The 22,185-nt window shown below is 38.3% G+C and overlaps 2 protein-coding genes across 3 annotated transcripts in view; one reads left to right on the plus strand and one right to left on the minus strand.

Annotated features, from left to right (window-relative positions):
- The first annotated feature begins 26 nt into the window (after positions 1–26).
- Positions 27–3,387, plus strand: Nol7 (nucleolar protein 7). The gene is made up of 6 exons (XM_050143557.1): positions 27–762; positions 1,834–1,862; positions 2,085–2,166; positions 2,687–2,808; positions 3,008–3,085; positions 3,281–3,387. Exons 1-6 carry the CDS (start codon positions 686–688, stop codon positions 3,358–3,360), a joined length of 468 nt encoding a protein of 155 aa, XP_049999514.1. The 5' UTR covers positions 27–685; the 3' UTR covers positions 3,361–3,387.
- Positions 3,388–4,535: 1,148 nt separating this feature from the next.
- Ranbp9 (RAN binding protein 9) overlaps positions 4,536–22,185 on the minus strand; it is a 79,709-nt gene continuing 62,059 nt past the window's right edge. For both annotated transcript variants that reach the window (XM_050143555.1, XM_050143554.1), the window contains 5 exons: positions 19,931–20,075; positions 16,860–16,981; positions 15,193–15,344; positions 8,537–8,648; positions 4,536–5,528 (listed from right to left, as the gene is read on the minus strand). In XM_050143555.1, the coding sequence (XP_049999512.1) occupies positions 5,398–5,528; positions 8,537–8,648; positions 15,193–15,344; positions 16,860–16,981; positions 19,931–20,075 (662 nt within the window). In that variant the 3' untranslated portion in view covers positions 4,536–5,397. The remainder of the gene's footprint in view (positions 5,529–8,536; positions 8,649–15,192; positions 15,345–16,859; positions 16,982–19,930; positions 20,076–22,185) is intronic.

Raw genomic sequence — 22,185 nt, forward strand, 5'->3', positions numbered from 1 at the left:
CGAAAAAAACCAAAAAAAAAAAAAAAAAAAAAAAAAACACTAGGACTCCGAAGATTTAATTGACTTGTAAAGTAAAAATGGCACATACAGACGATTCCTTATTTCATATCCCAGAGATCTGACTTCAAATTGGCCATGTCTAATACCTTTCTATTCGTAACAGGGACACTTGAACGTTGAGCTACTGTGGGTACAAAGAATGTTTTGGGCTTTGGAAACCCAGTCTTGGCTTAGAAGTCGCAGGGCAGTGTTGGTCTGGATGCAGGAGTACTTGAAACGAGTAAATTTTTTTTGTATTGTTTTTTTTGTATTGCTTTTTCGAGACAGGGTTTCTCTATATAACAGTCCTGGAACTCACTCTGTATACTTAAGAGATCCGCCTCCCTCTGCCTCCAGTGTGTTGGGATAAAAGGCGTGCACCACCGATGCTTGGCCGAGAGGAATAACTTTTTTGTTTTGTCTTTATATTTTTATTTTTGAGACAGGGTTTCTCTATAGCTTTGGAGCCTGTCCTGGAACTAGCTATTGTAGACCAGGTTGGCTTTGAACTCAACGAGATCAGCCTGCCTCTGCCTTCTGAGTGCTGGGATTAATGGTGTGAGCCACCACGGCCAGACACCGAGATGAGTAACTTTTTAAAAGCAACTCTGGGAATACCTGAACATCACTTTTAACTTGTCTTCAAATGTCTTTATTCCAAAAGAAAAGAAAGCTGCTTCCAGATGCTATTTTACAACAACTAACTAAAGCTTCAGAGGCTGAGTAAGTAATAGGCTTTTACTTCTGTAAGGCAATCTTTGTATAACTGAAGAGATTTGTCCAAACTTAAAAGCTACAGAGTGGTTTTGGAGTTCCCAATCCCAGACCTACAAGTAAAGGTCATTGTCCAGCACTTGTCCTGGGGCAGAATCGGAGGTCAAGATCAAGTGACTTTTTCTATTTGGTGGTCCAGCGGGCACTTAACCACAAACTCCTAAAATCCAAACTTTTCTCAGGCTGGTTTAACTGCCGCCACCCTTCCTCATCCCCATTTCATTTAGCAGCTTTGCCCCGCGGTCTGTGCTTAAACCCAAAGCTTGAGCTACGGCTGTCTTTATTTCCATCACATTTAAGCTCTATTGAGTTTACTCCTCTACTTCTTGGCACTCTTTGGTACATTCTTTGGTTTTTCTAGATATGGTTTCTCTGTGTAGCTCTGTCCTGTAACCCCATCTGTAGACCAGGCAAGCTGTCCTCAAACTCAGATTTGTCTGCCTCTGCATCTTGGTTCTGGGATTAAATGCAACACCACACCTGGTCTTAGTGTACACTCTGAAATATTTTTTAAACAGAATGGTTGGTTATTTTTCCTATTATTTTGAATTCCATGAGGCATGTAAGCAGATGTTTGGTGAAACTCTTGTCTTATATAACCAAGTGTCACCCTCCCTCATCACTTTCTCCTGTGTGATCAGTACAGTTGCTTCTATAATTTATTTCTGAGGCAGTTTTGCCATTTGATAGTTGTCTGGAGCTTGCCTTTTGTCTCCAGTGTCCAAACTGTTGAATGAGCTGTGATTTCTCATTACTAAGTACCACTTGGTACTGGAGTGCTAACTGCTAAGTTGTGTTTCAGAATCTTGAACAAACTTTTGGATGCCCACTAAGTGCTCAGATTTGAATTCTGAGAAGTCATTCTATGCTAGTGTGGTTACTGAGCTGGTGGCAGTGCTGTGCGGCATGAGTGAAAATTAAGGGTAATGGTTATGAAAGCCGGAAGGGGATCTTATGTGTTGTTTTGAGTATTCTTACTGCCTGCCATTCTGAGCTTTTGTTGTTCTTTTCTTTCCACAGCCTAAAGAAATCACCAGGAAACGTAAAAGGTATGAATTGTTCTCATTTAAGTAACTGCATGTAAGGGTGAGGAATTGCAGGTATTCTTGGCTGCTTGTGGCCCTTAGGCCTGCCCAAAGTTGGCTTCAGACCATTCCCCATTTTTTTCTTCCAAATAAAACCTGCACTCAACATGATACATGAGTCACCGAAGTGCATGCCATGGAGTGTTAGTTTATATACTATTAATAAAGTGGATCTTAATTTTTCAGTTAATTTGAAAAAGAGAGGTGAACATACTGCAAAAGAAAGAAACTCCAAGAAAGTTAAAATACAGAAAGTACAGTCTGACAGGTAATGAGTTTTATTCTGTTTTCCCAGTGGGATGTAAAGTTTCCTTTTAAAAGCTTATGAGAAGAAAGTAGTAGTGTATCAGATTGGGTTGTTTATAGAAAAATATTACTTGCTGCCTTAAAATATGTTAATGCATTTTCTTTTCTTATAAAATAGCATGTGATTTATCTGTATTGTGTAACTCATACAATTCTTTAAATACAGTTGATAAGCAAGAACAAAATGACTATTTCAAAGTGAAGTCATGTAGGGGCTGGGAATCCTAGAGTAGAGTCCCTGCCTGGCATCTGTGAGGCCCTGACAATCCTCTCTCCCTACCCCCAAGTAAAAAGTTGGGTTAAGGATGTAGCTGAATGGTAGTGTTTGTTTAGTGAGACACCTTGGATTGACCCCAGTACTATACGTGTGTACGTACATATGTATGTATATACACCTGTGCGTGCAAACACACACAAACCCACAATTACATAGAATGAGTATGTACCTTCTAATTCATTTTGACCTTTTGTATTTTCACCAGTCAGACTAAAAGCTACTTGGCTGTAAGGCTAAAAGATCAAGATCTGAGAGATTCAAGGCAAGAAGCAGCCAAACACTTTATTCACAATTGTTTGTATGGTTCAGAATCCAAGAGGACTACTGGTAATTTTTTTTTTTTTACTTTTTATTTATTTATTTTAGCTCTTGTAGACCTGGCTAGCCTCGAATTCACAGAGATCTGCCTCCCTAATGCTGGGATTTAAGGTGTGTGCCACACCGCCTGGCTGGTAATTTTCTTATAGTCTCTGTCTGATTGGCTCTCACGATGACAAAGAAATGATTAACTGATTCTCCCCTTTAGTGAACAAGTTCCTGTCTCTGAACAACAAGAGGCTACCAGTGAAAAGAGCTGCAGCCCAGTTTCTCAACGGCACATGGGGTAAGTTGGAATGTCTTCTCTTGACTCTAATTATTTTACAAAGGAAATGTTTTTGGAAAGAGATGGGTCATTATAAACTAAATAAACCTACTTTTATAGTGTATTTTTGTAAACTACACTCAAAAATCTGAATTTTATGTTTCTCAGGGTTTTAAAACTAATACTTAACTGAATATTCCTCTTGTTCTCTTGTAGGTGCCAAGAAACAACAAAATGCCAAGAGGTTTAAAAAACGCTGGATGGCCAAAAAGATGAAAAAGAAAAGTTATAAGTGAAATGAAATAAAGCTAAATGATGATTTATATGTATAGAATTTAAGGTTATTTGGTATCGAAAACACTGATTTTTCAAAATCTAGTCATTCATAAATCATTGTAAAGGATCATTAAGAAAAAAGCCATAAACCTTTTTGTCTGGGAAAGCAGCTGGCTACATTTCTTTCTAGAATACCTTTGATCATCTTGGAGGGAAAAGCAGTTTAAAAAAGGCATTTTCATCCTTGTGGGCGCAAGAAGAGGGATAAAAGACCGTCCACCCGGGCGGTGGTGGCGCACACCTTTAATCCTAGCACTCGGGAGGCAGAGGCAGGCGGATGTCTATGAGTTCGAGGCCAGCCTGGTCTAGAAGAGCTAGTTCCAGGACAGGAACCCTGTCTCGAAAATCCAAAAAAAAAGGGCTGGAGAGATGGCTCAGCGGTTAAGAACATTGCCTGCTCTTCCAAAGGTCCTGAGTTCAATTCCCAGCAACCACACGGTGGCTCACAACCATCTGTAATGGGGTCTGGTGCCCTCTTCTGGCCTGCAGGCATACACACAGAATATTGTATACATAATAAATAAATAAATATTTAAAAAAGAAAAAGAAAGAGACTGTCCATGGAGTCTTCAGTACAGCTGAAAAGCTAACTCTAGTGTTGTTGTAGATGTGGTTTCTCATTGTTAAAAAGCATAGTGGGGGAGTGGATAATCCCAAGAGTAGGAAAATAAAATATGTGTTGGGGCTTAAACTTCAGCCAGCACCTTTGTCTAGCAATGGAGTAAATCTAAAGTAAGTGGGGTTTTTTGTTGTTGTTGTTCTGTTGTTCTTTAAAAAGATGTGTGTGTGCACACATGCATGGTGTGTCAGAGAACAATTTATTTCTGTCTCCTACCATGTGGGTTCCAAAAGTTGAATTCAAGTCACCAGATGTGGTAGCAAGTACTGCTGAGCCATCTTGCCAGCCCTGGAACAGCTTTTCAAATTTTAATTAGTTTGGGGGTTTGCTTGGTTGATAGTTACAGTACTCGTTAAATTCCTGTTTTTCTTTGCACACACAGTATCAGGTTTGACTAGTGCAATCACCTGAAGGCAATTTTAGACTGTTAACTTGGGCTGATAGGAAGAATCATTACTATAAATTGCTCTAAAAAGTATATGAGAACCTAATACATAAATTCAACTGACACTAATATCTGTAGAAGTAAATTTTTAATGGCTGGTTAATTATATCACTACATTTTTATTGCAATATAGTACTCATTTAAGCACTTAAAAATGGAAGGTGTACAAAGATTAAATTAAGACACGGTAAATTGACTAAATATTTGGTTTTTATATAAATAAAGGTCATAACCACACTGTTGACATGTAATACTGTTATAATACAACAGTTAAACTTGTGAGTCTACAACAGAAGTCATCTGTAGTTAAACAGGAAACAAAGTTGAAAAAGACCATGTTAAAACAAAATTACTGGGACTAACAGGTCGGGATTGTAAGTAGCAACAAACATACTCACTCAGCTCCTGAGTATTTCAAGTTTTACAGTACACATTAAAAATGATTTCTTCCATCAACACTATTAAATTCAAACTGTCGGATGTTTATGCATTTTGCAAGTTACACTGATTGAATGCTTACACAGGAGCGGGGGTCGGAACAGCTCCCAATTTGTAGTTTACATCACCCACATGCTAACACAAACACAACTTGTTCCATTTCCTCCCCCTTCTCCCCCCAACAAAGAAGGCAGGATTTTTGGTTTCTTTTAGGTAATTGTTTTTAAAGGATTTCTGATGATCAATTTGAACGTCTGAAATTCAGTAATATTTAACTCTTAGACAACTAAGAGGTTAAAAGATGGAAAATATTTTCTCCTAACACTAAGTTAGAAAATCATTTGCATCATGCTGTAAACTAGGAAGCAATGTAAAGCGACAAAAACCTGTCCCCAGTACATAATTAAAAAAATCTAAATTTCAAATCAGCAGAGCCGGTCTACTTCCATGTTGACTATTTGCCACAATGTAAGTGTGAGCTCCTGAAGTGCATAGCTAATGTAGGTAGTCTTCCACTGTGGCAAATGCACAGGATCCAATTCCTGATCGAGCCATCAGTCCTAGACATTGTGTGGCCTGTCCCATTGCTAGGGCAAGTGGAGGTTGCTTTGGCAGATTGTGGGTTTCTAAGGAAAAAAAGGATTAAAATATGAAAATAGCAATTAACAAACCATTTTAAAAACCATCTTTCAATCAGGGAAATACAACATTTGCTACATCAGTGCCTGTGAGGATCTCAACTACCTGATGACAAGACAGAATGATATTCCTAAGAAAAGTTCTTGCAGAACTAAGATTTTTTTTTTTATTTTTAAATAAATGGTCTCACTTCATATTCCTCTCTGGCCTCAAATTCAGAAACCTGCCTGCCTCTGCCTGATGCTGGAATCAAAGTTGTGTACCACCACACTGGCCAGAACTAGATTTTTAAAGTATATACTCAACTTTTTCATTCTCTTTAACCGTGATAGAAAAGATAAAACCTAGCTGACATTTTGGGCTAAAATAAGGAAAATCTACTACCTATCTACTTAGCCAAGGTCAGCTAACATTAGCAAGAGAAGGCAGTTCCACATTTTTATTTAGTTTCCAAAGTCCAGAGAGGGCTGCAGAGCTACCTCTAAGGCACACTGGCAAATGTTATTCACAAGCAAGTGAACGGCTGTCAAAATATAGAGCAAAGTCACCCTAGAATTGAAGAGGTTAACTTTTAATCATTAGTTCTGATGTTTTAATAAGTAGAATATTTCTTGGATGCTACATAATAACCTTCAAACAGGTGTATTTTGTTGTTGTTGTTTTGTTTTTGAGTTAGGGACTCACTATGTAGACCAGTCTGGTCTGAATCTCAGGAGATCTGCCTGCCTCTTCCTCCTTATTAAAAATGCAGTAAAATTCTGATGCACCAAAGATGAAGTGAACTAAGGGTGACAGAACCCACCCATAAGCTAGTAATTCTCTCTGGAGATAGTGTCCAGATCAATTAGGGAAACTAACCGCAAAGCCATGATAGTGGCTGTCAAATTCTGATTACCTGCAGCCTCAGTTTAGAGTTTGCAAGACAGTACAAAACAAAAAAAAAAACCAACAAAACTGAATGAACCATAAAAACCACAGAAAAGCAAGGTAAGGGTTTAATATACAAGGGACAAATAAGTCGTGAATAAAAGCATGGAGCAGGTTGAAAAGAAAGGAATGGTTTAATAAGTGATCTGAGGGTTAAGATTATTGAAATATTTATTGATATATACAAAGGAAAAAATGATTACTATTTTTAAAACCTAAGGAAGGTTCAAGTGAGCACCAGGTTCATGATTGTACTTTGATCAAAGGAGGCCTCTGGTTTTAAGGATCTTTAAGCTTTTAAGATATATAAAATACATAGTTAATACATTATGCATTACATATAGGTCTGCCCATTAGTAACACAAAAGATACAGTCATCCACAAGATTGTTTAAACTTATCATTTTTAATGCAAGCATTATTTGTAGCTTTCCCATGCCCAGAGTCTCACTGTGGTCCTGTCTGGACTGAAAGTCTTATGTAAAACAGGCTAGTTTCAAGCCTCCAGACCCAGCCTAACACTTGTATCTTGGATAATGTTCCTAAGCATTTGATTTGAAGAACTCAAGAAGTTAAATACTGCCACAAGAAAATTGGCAATCGGATGTTTGTAACTACCTGCAATGTAGTAGTTTCAAAACGACAATTATAGTAAGCCACCATTCCTTTCATGCACTGTTACTAGATTCTTTTACTTTTTCAAGAGTTGATCTTATATGGCCACTGAAAATACAACAACACAAACCAAATTCATATTATTCTACACACAAACACTAATTTAAGAAGCTAACACACAAAGGCCACTATTCTTATTCCCAAATGGCAGTGTTGACCCATATCAAACTTAGGATAAGTATGAGCATTCATGGCTTCCTTTACATTCTTGCAATGAATATTAATTAGCCTTCAATACAAGTACCGATGTCCCGTGCTGTCTGTCACCTTTTAAAAACTGAAACACATGACTAAAAATCTTCTAAATTTCACCAGGCCAAGTAAGAGTACAAACTTCAAAACTGGAATGAAGTCTCACTGGAGAAGAGTCTAAAGTCAGATGTAAAATAAACCTTATCTAAATTGCCTTTGATGAAAACAGCTCAGAAATTAAGCTTTATGTGCAGAGTAACTTGGTAACATTTTCATGGGAGTACAACTACAGAATCTGCATAAAAGTATTGGTTCAGTATGTAATTACTATCACAACTGCAGTGACATATTGATAGGAACAGAAACTTACCAAACAATAGCTTCCCATACACACTGATAAAGCCTCTCCACCTAAGTGACTGGTTAATCTGAATGCAAATGTTTGAGTCCAGGGGTTGGTACTGCTTATATCTTAAGACAGAAGCTATGATGTGGAGAACTCAGGTTACCCTCATTCCTTCTTTAAATACCCCGAATCAAAAAGAGCAGAATGCAGTATTCAGGGTGGTACCAGCTCTGACTCCTGAGTACTCAATTCAATTAACACCCTTCTAGTCTCACTTTCCTGTAGACCAACTATCAGAATTCTTTATAAAATGCCCAAATTCCTTCCCCAGCAGTCAAATCAAGTTTTGATCAGCCCATTAAACACAGCTACTGAGATACGAAGGTTCTGTACTTTCCTATATTATCAATATAAAGCCACCTTTTTCACCTGGGTCAGTCAAAATCACATATTTTCTACAACTTCAAATCACCCCAATAATGATACAGGAGAAGGAGCTGGCCTAGTACTTGAGAGAATTTAAAAGACTGTTATTCCTAGGCCCAGAGTGTGGGCTATGAGCTACAGGGTGCCTCTATGGTAGGGTTTTTCACTTAAACACAAAAACTACTCAATTACCTAATCCTAAGTGTATATATCAAACAAAAACTATTTTGAAACACTCCAAGATATAGTTCAGCATCTTACCAAGTTTATTCTATCAGAATTCATGTAATCTGGCATAGAGGAAATTTTCAGTATTTTAAAAAGATTAATATGTTCCTGACTGTTTTACTGAAACAAATGTTAGGGCAATGTCTTTTCAAATGTTTAGAGAATGTAGCTGAAGTCTAGTTGTTTTGCTTTAGTTACTTACCTAATATTGCACTGTTAAGAGCCGAGCACACAGGTTCTCTCTGAATTGGGTCAAGTTGATTTCCAACTGGACTGTTCCAAGGATCTGAATACGCTAGTAAACTGAATGCGTCCTGTTAAAAACAATGTCAGTTCAGGTGATCTGTTCACAGTGGTTCTAGGTTGAAAGGTTGAGGTACACTGGGCGATAGTGGCACACGCCTTTAATGTTAGCACTTGGGAGGAAGAGGCAGGCAGATCTCTGTGAGTGTGAGACCAGCCTGGTCTACAAGAGCTAGTTCCAGGACAGTCTCCAAAGGTACAGAGAAACCCTGCCTTGAAAAACAAAAAGAGAAAGAAAAAGAAAGAGATCAAACACATCCAGGTGCTTTACCACGTGACCACTGATGTAATATTGACATTAATGAGTAAGCCCTGCCTTAATTCTAAATAAATGTGGGGACTGGACAAATCTCATTGAATAGCCTCTCAAGTTTAGTAGTGGAAAAAAATAAAGCCAAGATGGATCTTGTAAACATTCAGTATATTATTTTCAACTACACTGAAACAACTTCTCTTACAACTTTAAAACAATTGGCACATAGCTTTCTTCTCACTTTCTCTCTTACCATGGAAGATGTGATAGTTTCAAAAACTGGCTTCAAGTATAAGCAGTACTACTTGCTAGCTTTCTAGCTCCTAGCATAATAAAACTGTTTCATCATTTGATAGGATTACAAAGAGATGCTACTGCACAGACTGTGTGAGAACTAATGTTAGTGATGTCCTGTGGTAATTTGAATGAGAATGGTCCCCCTAGGCTCTTATATTTGAATGATTGGTACCCAGTAAGGGAAACTGTTAGGGAGGGGATACGGTGTGGCCTTGTTAGACTGCTTTGGTCATGGTATCTCTTCACAACAACAAAATCGTAACTAAGACAAATTTTAGTGCTTCTGTATTTGTATGCCAAGTCAACAGACTGACCCAGAGTAATATTCTACACACATATATAAACGAATAAAAATCAGCTATGAATGAACAAGAGACTCCATTGCCAACACAGACATACGAAGGGTGGCACAGAGTATAAACTTGTGAACTGGTAACCACAGCACTCTGAAAATAGTGTGTGCTACAAATTTCTAAGGAACATCTCTAGGTTTAGTTGTTCAAGCAACTCTATTCCCCTTATCCGGTATTACTAAGTGTGTGTGGCTGGGGGAATACCTCCTGGTCAGCTGTTCTTAGGCTCATGCCATTCACACAACCCATGACACAATCTGAAGTTGGTCTGAGGCTACAAATGGAATATATATGCCACTAAGTACACATACGACTGGCTTGTATTACTGAGTATTTCATTCAGGTTAGATTGCCCCAATCATAATGAAAGTTATAGAAATACATAAGTTTCTTAATAAACCATTTAGACTTACCAGTAACTACTCATAGATGTTGGGTGTAGAAAGTCTCTATGGACCTGTTTCTTACAGTACTATGTTTCTTCTTCTTTTTTTTTTTTTTTAAGATTTATTATATATACAACATTCCTTCCATGTATGTTTACATGCCAGAAGAGGGCACCAGATCTCATTATAGATGGCTGTGAGCCACCATGTGGTTGCTGGGAATTGAACTCAGAACCTCAGTCAGTGCTCTTAACCTCTGAGCCACCTCTCCAGCCCCTGACTATGCTTCTGTATCAAACTAGTGGTTATGTTTCCTATGCCACACTCCACCTCCAGCTTACTATTCAAAGAACAGTCCATATCCCTCAGACCTAACTTACTATTAGTCATGTTATTTCTTTTTTTTTTTTTTTTTTTTTTGGTTTTTCGAGACAGGGTTTCTCTGTGGTTTTGGAGCCTCTCCTGGAACTAGCTCTTCTAGACCAGGCTGGTCTCGAACTCACAGAGATCCGCCTGCCTCTGCCTCCCGAGTGCTGGGATTAAAGGCGTGCGCCACCACCGCCCGGCTAGTCATGTTATTTCTAAAGACTATGCTCTCAGCAACACTAATTTACCAGGTAAACCACAGCCATCTCATGAGTGTCATTGCCACCATGTAGATACATTTTATAAGATATACCAAGAATATGTCCAATGAGTGACTAGTACATAGAACTAAGTATAAAACTAGTCATGGATCTACACCATGACACCACCAAAAGGGCAGATTTTGAAGACTCAAAATCTCAATCCCCTTTAGTATTTAAGACCAAAACTCACAGAAGTAACAGCTGTAATGAATTACTGCTGGCCAGTATTCTATAAGACAACATTTCAGACATGGATCATCTCAACTGCTTTCACCTGAGGTTGGTATGCCCGCCCTACAGATGCAAACCGAGGCACAGTGAAAGGTGAGGATCACACAGTACATTAAGACGGAGGAGGTGTCCTTAGAATCTAGACGGTAGTGTCAATTTTTCCTCTTACTTGAGTAAGCACAGCTGCGAGGCAGGGCACACAGCAACGACCAGAACCTAATCACTGCATTTAGCATGTATCTACTGACCTAATGGGAACATGTAAACGGAGGCTAAGAGAAAGAAAAATGCATGGCTAAGGAGGAGTTAGATCCTAAAATACCCCAAATACCACATGATGAAAACATGTTTTCCATAAGGGAGGCAATGGGACTTTAAAGAAAGAAGCCTAGCAGGATTAGACTTGACTTGAAAAGACTCACAGAAAGCACCACAATACAGCTTAGTGCTTCTCAACCTTTCTAATGTTGCGACCCTTAATACAGTTAATAAATAAAGCTTGCTTGAAGATCAAAATGCAAAGTTAAGGCACTAGAGGTCAGGGAGTTATGGTACATACCTTTAATCCCAGTATTCAGAAGTCATACACTTTTAATTCCAGCACTAGGGAGGTGGAGCCAGGAACAATATAGCTAGGCAGAGAGAGGAATATAAAGGGGAAGAGACAAGAACTCACAGGAGTGTGGAGTCTGAGGATTCGTGAAGACAGAATCTCACCCTTTTGGTCTGAAGATTTGGGAGAGGTAAAAGTTCTCTATTGATTGGCTGCTTTGCTTTTCTGATCTTCAGTTTGAAACCCATTATCTGTCTCTGGGTTTTTATTATTTGTGCTACAGTTCCTCATCTTGTGGTGACCCCCAACCATGAAATTATTTTTGTTGTTGCTTTGCAACTGTAATTTTGCTACTGTTATAAATCATAATGCAGGATATCTAATATATGATCCCCAAAAGAGTCACAACCCAGAGATTGGGAGCCACAGGCTTAGAAGCAGAATAAAGCTCTAAGCAAGAAAACCAGCATCAAACTCCCAAGCATAAACACGTAGAAAGTTCAAAGTTAAGAAACACAAATGAAATTAGGAAAGCAATCTGAATGTTTTTACCCTGCAATGCTATGAAAACTACCAATTCTAAAACTGTAATCAGTGTTACTTAGGACAGGATGAAGGCCCTACCTCGTGCCACTTCTGCCATCCGTCACCACCACTGTTGGCTCACTGGTACAAAGTTTCTGGGATGCAATCTAGCATCAAGCAGCATCAGTCAAAATAACACTCATAGCCTTTCTCAGCGATTTCTAAAAAACTTTTCTCAGTGAAAGAAATCTTTAAAGAAACAAAGATGCATGTATATAAAGGTGTCACAGAAACACCTTGACATAAAATCAAAACAGCAATGCACAAAGGACAAGTCACATAACCACTTCAAAACCACCTATAAATAAGGTATAGAATCTGGAAGAAATACTTTCAGATAAAACCAAATTAAACCAAAATCTCACAAGTCATGTAAGACAGCTCATACTTGGGAGGCTGAGGGAACAGGTCTGAAGGTTAAGAGGCCAGTAGGGACCACATGGTGGAACCTTGTTTTAAGAAGACAAAAGGGAACCACGGTAATTTTTAGCCAGGTAAAATATGTGCACATGGGAGAAAATATGATGTCATCCCAGGTTATGCTTCATTTTAAAGAAAAAGATTGCTTCAATGGAAATAACTTCTGAGGGAAATGCAGAGTCTCAAACTACTCAATTTTGACGTAAGAGCCAGAGCAGTTCCTCTATAGTGTAAATCTGAGCTAGCTCTATTTCTCTCTCAGCTGTTGTACTTAAAGCACCTTGAAGCCATGAATACATATCTGAGTTACACGGCTGACATTCAAGAAATGGTTGCCAAACCAACCAATCCAGGCAGCTTCCTTGGGAGCTACTGGAAAGAACAGGCTCTCAGGAACAAAGAACAAAGATGACACACAAAGAGGAAAGGAAGACTAGAGACACTGTGGGCTACCCACAGCTGCAAGAGCTCCCTGACATTAGAGTAAGACATATGAAGGGAAAAAGAAGCACTGCCCCATTATTAAAAATTATAGCAAAATTTTACCGTAACTTCAAACCATTCTCTGTGTGCGTGAAACTGTTCTGCATACAGGGTCTATGTCACTGACAGCCTGCACATACAAGGTGATCCCTTATGATTATAATGTAGCTGGACAGTTTCTAATGCCTACTGACATCACTCGTCATGTCAGTATTACTCATGTGTGTGAGGAAATATAAACAAAGTATAAAGCACTGCTAGCCACAACACACCGTATAGCTGGCTGTGCAGTAGACTACACCATCTAGGTCTGTGTTAAGTGTACAATGATGTTTGCACAAAAACAAAATGGCTAGCTGGGTGGTGGTGGAACATGCCTTTGTGAATTATTTTGTTACTATCACCTCAAATTATTCTTTCTCCCTAATGACTTGTGGTCCTCCTGAGGCTTAGCTGGAGCCTCCTGGGCCCAGCGGCTCTTTATCTGAGGATGCATGCTTCTCTATGAAGTTGGGATGGTTTGTTTCCCTGCAGACTGGAATGAAATGGTGCATTGGGTTTGTGGGTATTAGAACTCTCCCCAACAGTAGTTTAATGGTGTTCTGTCTGTAAGTTAATGAAGGCCAGAGAAAGCTGGGTGGTGGTGGCGCAAACCTTTAATCCCAGCACTCGGGAGGCAGAGGCAGGCGGATCTCTGTGAGTTCGAGGCCAGCCTGGTCTACAGAGCGAGTGCCAGGACAGCCAGAATAGAACTACTACACAGAGAAACCCTATCTCGAAAAACAACAACAACTAAAAAGTTAATAAGGAGTTTAAAATGTTAACTTTCTTAACACTGATCAAGAGGCTCTAAAGAGCTGCACAGCAATGCTTATTGGAACTGTGCATTACAAATGTACTCATGGGAGACATACTTAAAATGGAAGAGTAAGTAAACATATACTGGTCATTAGAAAATCTTCTAAATTAAAAATGATAATCATTTCCTGATACATGAATATCTATTTCTACCAATTCTTTTATATCTAGTACAAAATAGTAATTTAACCCTTTCTCTCAATTGTTGAAGGTTACCACTAGAAACACAACGGTTATATTACCCAAGCAGATGATGTGGTATGGTGACTACACGTCTCTTCCTAACTTAGCTACTGAAATATAAGTTGTAATCATCATAACTGATTACAGGAGGATACCATGCAAGTAGATATTTACTAGCAAGTAGATACCTTGGTATTAAAAGTTGCTGATCACTGAGATCTCAGTTCAGGTCCAGAACAAATACAAGCCAGCAGTCACTTGCCCTTTCCTGTAATCTCCAACCTTTACTCACACATCAATTACATCTCCCTTTGCTTTCTAGGATATGCTGTGTTGGAATATAAAACGTCTCCTATAGGCTTTTGAGTTTAATGCTGTCTCAGCAGGTGGTGCTATTTTTGGAAGCCCTGAAAACTTTAGGAGATGAAACCTAGCTACAAGGTCACTGGGACCATGTCTTTGAAGGATATAGATGATCCTTAGTTTCTTCTTTGCTTCTCTCATCCATGGGCTAGTCCAGGTGTGAGAGTTACCTGAGAAGAGGCTAGATATAATGGGCCAAGCAGTGTTTAAAAGAATACAATTTGTGTATTGTTATTTTGAGGCATAAGCTAGCCAGCCAGCCGGGAGCCGGGCTGGGAAGAGGCCCATAGCTCCACAACAGAATGGCGCCCAGATATGTGGACAACTGAATCCACTGAAAGCCTGAGAAAGCTTGGGAAAGAGGAAAGCATGTTTTCTTGGTAGCAGCAATTTCTGGAAAGGATAAGGTTGGGGATGGCAACCAGAATAAGAACAATAGGAAGAAGAGAGAAAAGAGGAGTCGCCAGAGAGACATGGAGAGAAAACAGGAGGTACAAAACGAAAGAGAGGTAACTCCACGTGGCAGAATGTAGATTAATACAAATGGGTTAATGTAAGTTGTAAGGCTAGCTAACAGCCTGAGCTATTGGCCACATATTTAAAATTAATATTAATTCTCTGTGTATTTGAGAACTGATAGGCAGGAAAGAAAAGTCCACCTACACATGAGGGCTCTAATTTTATCAATAGATTAACCTGACAAATGGAAACTGGAGAAGGTAGAGCCTACTTGGAAGGAATAGGTCACTGCAGGCCTGCCTGAGAAGGGTGCCGTTTGTTCCTCCCCCATCCTTTCCCTGTCAGCTCTGCTCTATTGAGCTCCCTGAAATGAGGTGCTGTCTCAGCACAGACCCAGGAACAATGGAGACAAAGTGGGAACAGATTGGAACCTCTAAAATGACAAGCTAAAGAGTCCCCACTCCCTCAGTATGTTATCACAGAAAGCAAGCAACATTCTTACCTTCAGCATTTTTTTATTTGCTGTGTTCTTGCCACATTCTCTCCTCAGCTGCTCACTCATGGCTTGTAGCTCTCGACCAAAGTGGATCATTCTTTCTATGGCAGCCTGACTTCCTCCACACAGCTGGCGTCTTAACTGGCTGGAATCAACTTCTATAAACAAAACAAACAGCCATTTCACTACTTTTTGAGAGAAAAACAATAGGAAAAAAATGGTATAATTTTTTAATGTAACATTTGTATATTCTTTAGTAACTGAGTCTTAGTAGTTTATCTACACACAGATGTTTGTCTGTTCTTATCAGGCTGGCCCTGGCCTCCCAAGGGTTAGTGTTACAAGCAGGTACCACCATGACTGGCTGCTAAACACAGAGATTCAAAAATTTCTTGTATGGACTTTGTAACTCAAAAAAGCTATACTTTGTCTCAGAGTCTGGGATCCAACACTTAGTGCCGCCCAGAGGCAAGAACCTTTCAGTGTTTGCATAGAAAATTAAGTGGAACTCCCCAAAACAATATGAAACATGAGAGAGAAGAGAGAGGGAGAGGAGGAAAAGAGAATGAGAATAAGAAACAGTTATTCCCTCTCAGGCTTTAATTGATAGGAAACAAAGATAAAATGTGCTTAGAAGTTAAGACCCCAATAGAAACATTGATGACATTGTATCTTATAATGAAAAAATTTATGCTATTAAGAAAAATTAGAAGTATTTTATATTATATATTGTTAATACTTAGTAACTGACAACACTGTACCCATAAAAATCACTACTAACAGTATTCATATGATGATGAAGAATGGCTAATATTTACAAAGTACTTGATATAATTAATTTTTCATAGATGAACTCATCTGCTCTTCACAATGACCTAGCTTTATTTTATCCATTTTACAGATGAAAAAACTGAGGCACAGGGAGTTAAGAATTCTGTCTGAGGTCATGCAGCTAGTAAGTAGCAGTTGCAGCTTTCAAATCCAGATAAATCTGGCTCTAGAACTCTTGCCCCAACCCAGTGTGTTTCCATGTCTCTAGATATAGAGGGTCTTACATCAGCAGAAAAGACCAACCAGGCTGTCCCTTAAACAACTTCAGTAATTATCTTTCAGTCTCAAAATAAAGATATCTAATAATGAAGCGAATTCCACAAATAATTTATAGGCTTCATTTTCACTGTTTGATAAGGATGTCAGCTGACAATCTAACTCCACAGACATTATCAACAATAAAGTCAGACATTCAAATGCATCATTAAGATGTTGCTTTAAAATGGGATAAGTCACAACTAGGAATAGCACTACGCATTGCAAGTCATATGCTTGCAATAAATGGATTTAAGAGACTCAGTTTAACTGAAATTTACAATAGAATTTCTAACCATAAGGTCTTGCTGACTATACCAGAAATGGGTATAAAAATGTTTTCTATCTCCAGCCTTCACCCCTGAGGTAGTACGCAGCGTATCACCAGAGCTGAGCTAGCAAGACTGGCACCTCCCCTCAAGAGTCCAAAGGTGCCGCTCTTTCCAAAAACCTATGCTCACAGAGTGTTAAGTGAGATGTTTCATTTTTGAAATCTGGCTTATGCTTAGCTGTGAATCAGTCCAAGTAAAAACATAACCTTGTAGCCACCATTTTTTATTTAAAATGTAAGAAATATCACTGCAGACCCATTTCGGTGTCACAATCTTCCATTTCGTGGTCATGTTTAGAGCTACCATTTAGAAAACCATTGGATGAAGTTTCTCCAACTCCATTGGAGTAGTGATCTGTTTCCATGTCTACATCATTACTGAAAATGAAAAAACAAACCTAATTTTAGAAATTAGCTTAAGGTTAAGTTACTACACAACTCTGTAGCCTATAGAAAACCAATTTTCATAAAACGATAGCAATCTGCAAATGAAGTAAATGAGGTTAAGTCTCAAATATATTAACACAAGCACATAACTGTTCTATAACAAATCTGAACTCCTGGAGATGAAGGAGCAGAGGCATGGGTGCAGAAGTGTAGTGATTCTTATGACCTTACATTAATATGAAAAATTATGCTTTGGCATAATATTTATTTTTCAAAATCAGATCTGTACTTCTTTCTTGTCCCTGAGTCTTCCTGAGACAACCCTTTCCATTGCCCCCAAGAGTCATCTCCAGCATTTAATGGTGAAACTTTGCTCTTCAAACTGATAAGCCTGGCTCGAAGAACCCAGTATGCTGCTTCCCTGCCCTCATTATTTGTTTATTTCTGGACTTTTTACAAGTCTCTAGACGTTCCCATACCTAGGTCATTACTGACATTACTTTTGGTCCCTGTCCTTGCTATTTAAAAATATGCTACCTCAAAAGTAGCTAATAAAAAAAAATGAACAAAATCCAAACTATTCTGGCTCATCATCTTCCAGCTTAGATCTAAACAACACTACTACTCTCCAGATTATCTTGTTGGTCAAATGAGTCTAAAGGACTATCAAATCTTCACTTTTATTTTTATTTTACTCAGATCTTTGTTGCCAAGGCCTTGAATTTTCAATCCCCCTGTCTCCACCTTCTAAGTAATTGAAATCTCAGGTATGCACCATCATGCACAGCTCAACAAAGCTTTATTCCAACAGCAGCCAGATAGTTTCTGGACAAGTTCTCATGCTTGCTCATCCTGTACTGTATATCAACACCTTTGTGCTACATACATGCCCTTTCAGATCCACCTAGACTAAAGAAACAATAAAAACGTTAGTCTTAGGATGTCTCCTACAAAGAGTTAAGCAACACTGAACCCAGAGGTGGATAACTGGTGAAAACTGAAGAAATGTGGAAAGGGGGCATTTCTCATCATAAAGTAAATTATAATCATTTGCAGGAAAAAAACAATAAACAAGCAAAGAAAAAAAAAAACAACAACAGCAAAATCCAAACCCTAGTACAGATAACCCCATAGTTAACAGTTGTGGGTATGTGAGTAGAGGTGAGCACATACACATTACACACCCACACCCACTCATGCTTCCTATTCAACAAGTCTGAAAGGTAAAGACAGACCTGAGAGATGAAGCAAAGGATTAGGGACTATAGAACTGACTTATTCAATATGAAAAAGTCTGGCTATTAGAGAAATCTCATAAATAGGAAAATAAATTTTAAACTTTAAAATCCTTACTGTCACAGTTTTTAATTATATAAGCTTTTTAAGATTTTGGACAACCTGATTTAGTATTAGAAGAATTCATTTATTCACCCATCCACTCACCTACATTTAAAAAAGTCTTGAGGCCTGTTCATTGTTGGGCACTAAGGATATGATACTATTCTCCAAGAGTAAATGGCCTGTGCTCAGCTAGTTCGTGTATCCCAGCGTGGTCTCCACCAATGCTATGAAGAATGTTAACCATAAGGAGCATGTTGTGTGAAGGTATAAAGCAAGGACAATGAAATGACGTCTAGGTTACCTACAGAAGTACCACCTGGACTTGGGACTTAGGCAAGAACCGGAGTGGGTTGAGCATTTTAGACAGTGGGAGGAAAAGGCACAAATTCCTAAGTCAGAAATCCTGGTGAGAACTTTCAGCTCTGCAACGTACTACCTAATTGGTGACCTTAAAAAACAGCATTTACTTTCTGATATTCAGCTACACATCTGGAAAATGTTTAAACAGTTAATGCCATCTTTATTGACTTCACAATACTGGTGCCGAACAGTCATTACCTAACAAATAATTCTTACTGGTTAGCAGTTTGAAAGGCAATTGCTAAGTTTGCTGTCTTTTCCTTCTCTGCTACAAAGGAGGGATACTGCATTATCAACCTTGCAGCTAAGCAAGAACAGGTTTACTGTGCAACTTCCTGTCAAGAGGGTAGCATCTTAGAGAAACCGCCACACACCAACAGCAATCATACTACCAAACAAAAGCAGAACTCTAATTAGCAAAAATGCCAATTATAAAGTTCTAATTAATATTTACATTTTCCATTCAGAATTTGTTTTCTAATAGGTCAATTTCACCGTGAGTGCCCACCCTCCTCAGCAGTTCTTTTTCCTACTGTTCTCAGGTTTCTGTGCCTACCCCACCCCCAGATCCTGTACCGTACACCATTACCATTTAAGATTTTCATCATATGTGATAGATAACCCAGAAATTTCAATCTCTAAATTTGCATACATAATTTTTAAAAAGACTCCTTCCTGCAGAAGTATATTTGCTGTAAGATTCCATGCTAACAGTTGGTTCTCCCTCAACATGAGATTTAGAACACAAAAATACAATGTTTCTTGTTCTAGCTACAGGACCAAATTAATATGAACCCAGTTTAAATGCTACATCACTGGGAAGGCTGAATGCACATAAATTTGCTCTTGGATGCTTGTATTCAGCAATTAAACTGCACAGATTTTAAAAAATACATGGATGTTATGTTAAATCTGCAAGTGTCAAGGCCCATAGTATGTTCATTAAGATGTATCTTCTTTCATGGCCCTTGGCAAGAAGACAGTGCACCAAGCCCAACATTTTCCCTTATACTTTCCTAGGGGGAAGAACATAGTAGGAAATGGAAGACCTAAGAAGAGCTCTGCACACAAGAAGTGAAAAACCTACAGGAAATAGTCTCTCCCCTTTTATTTTCTGGCAACTCATAGCTCCAGGTCCCAGTGGGGATCACAGACGTTCTTCAAACATTATCAGTGAAGATGGCATCTATGCCCTGGTCATTTCTATTAATACAAAAGGTAAGGAAATCACTTTATTACCTGGTAAAGTTATTTACTTGCTGTGACCTTGACACATTGATACTGTTTAGCTCTGGTACATTCAAACTGGATAACTGGTGTTTACTATGGCAATATGATTGATGTGCTTTATTTGATATTATACCATTGCTACAGCTTTCAAAACCTGGTAAGAAAACAGAAAAAGATACTACTAGAAACAAACAACAATTTGATTAGGTTGTCAATAATACTTTTATATTTTACACTTCTAGAATGCAGGGAGGCCAATGGGGTATTTAAAGTATTTTTCAAAGCTTGACAGTGTATTAAAACTTCTTTGTAAACTATTATTTCCTCCAAGTTTCATTACAGATCTTACTTAATCCCCACAATCACTCGTGAGGGCCCTACAGTGTTACTAGCAAGGACAAATTATGAGAACTGGGTTAATGATTCCATTGTAGTGCTAACATCGAGTATTCTTACGAAAGTCTAGATGGTCCAGTCTTTCTAGGTAATGTGGGACAGCCTATGCCTCTGAGGCTACAAATCTGGACAGCATGCTACTATACTACATGATATAAGAATTCATAATATAGGGCTAGCAATATGGTTCCGTAATTAAGAGTTCTGGCTGCTCTTGCAGAAGACCTAGGCTAGAGTTCTAGCACCCACATGGTATCTCACAGCCATCTATAACTCAGCTCCGACGCCCTCTTTGGCCTCTCCTGCCAATACACACACGGTACACAAGCATACATACATACATGCAAGCAAAACATCCATAAAGAAACCAGAATACAATGGTATGTATTTTTATACTTTGGCATAGAAATAATCACAATAGAAATATCATGTGATTTTGTGATGTTTTCCTGCTCCATCAATACCACATGGGGCCACTTTGCATAGCTTGTCACTAACAGAAATGCTGTTATGTGGCATGTTATAGTCATCCCCTTTCATATGAATACACTAACTGTCTGATACTGAAGACACAGACATGCAAGCTTGTTCTCATCATATGGGAGGTGAGTCAAAAATCCTGAAGTAAAGCAGTACAGAACAGAGCAAAGAACAGGGTTACTTGTTGGGAATAAAGCCATCCCGTCACTGGATCTGCTCTTTAAAGTAAAGACAGGCTTAGCAAGCTGACAAGCTGGTAGGATGCCAGATGAAGAAAAAAAAAAAATAAAGAAACTGGAAGAACAGAATGTAGACAGAGTAAAATAAAGATTTTTTTTTCCTACAGAATTACAGGCTATGTGTATGGCTTTGGGGATGAGCAGAATCCTTAACGCTCAATCAGTGGGTATTACTGAAGAGCTTGTCAGTTCATCACAGAAATTACAATGCAATGTCAACTGGAAGACAAAGGCAAGTGCAAGTTTGAATATTCTGTCTTCTTAACTAAAAAATACCCAAGGAAGTTTGCTAGAGATGAAGAAAGACTTACTAAGAATGAAGAATTCAAACTAGCTAGAAAAGCTTTTGCCAAGCCAATTACAGATCTTGTGACCACCAACAATTTCTGAAACTATGGTATTTCCTTTGGAAACTATATAACAGTTTTCTACAGAAATACCCTGATAGTTAGGTATGTAATGAAAGAGGTTTTCAGTTTTAGAATTCTAATCCGAGCCTATAACAGCCTGTCTGCCTTATCTAGCCATATTTGAATTGCTTTCTGGGTTTTAATGACTAAACTTAAATTAAAATACTGCAAACCACACAGTTCCATATATAAAGGGTAAAGTAGGGTTTCTGATTTAGGTAGGTTTCTTCATTACAAGCTATATACATAATATGTGAAATCTAAATGTCCTTTTCAATTTACCAAAGATAAAGGCTAGCTTGGTTTTGTTTAATAAGAAACGTTTATCTGTAATAGATCCTTTACATTCTTTTCAAAAGAGTAGTGTTTTTTTTTTTGTTGTTGTTGTTTGTTTGTTTTTGTAAAGAAACTAAGTTTTATGTTAGTACTTCTGTACTGAGGAGCCCTTTGATTTAAAATCTTTTGGGGTTTATAAATGCTTTCAGTAACAAGAATGACAGGACAAGCATTTGGGGTAGTTCTTATTGACATAACTTAAACTACTTCGTGTTGGAAATATATACTTCAATAAAAAAAGAATATGTGGTTATACAAATCACTCCTAGGAGTTCATGACATGCAGGTTGTGTGTGTATTTAGCCTATTACATTAAATTATTATTGTTCTTAGCTTATAATAAGAATTAAAATTGCATGTAAAGATGCCAGTCTTTGTGAAACTTGTTGGTGCTTCTTAGCAT

Source organism: Alexandromys fortis, unplaced genomic scaffold (assembly GCF_014885135.2).
Source record: "Alexandromys fortis isolate MF-2015 unplaced genomic scaffold, M_Fortis_MF-2015_v1.1 scaffold_1, whole genome shotgun sequence".
NCBI lineage: Eukaryota > Metazoa > Chordata > Mammalia > Rodentia > Cricetidae > Alexandromys > Alexandromys fortis.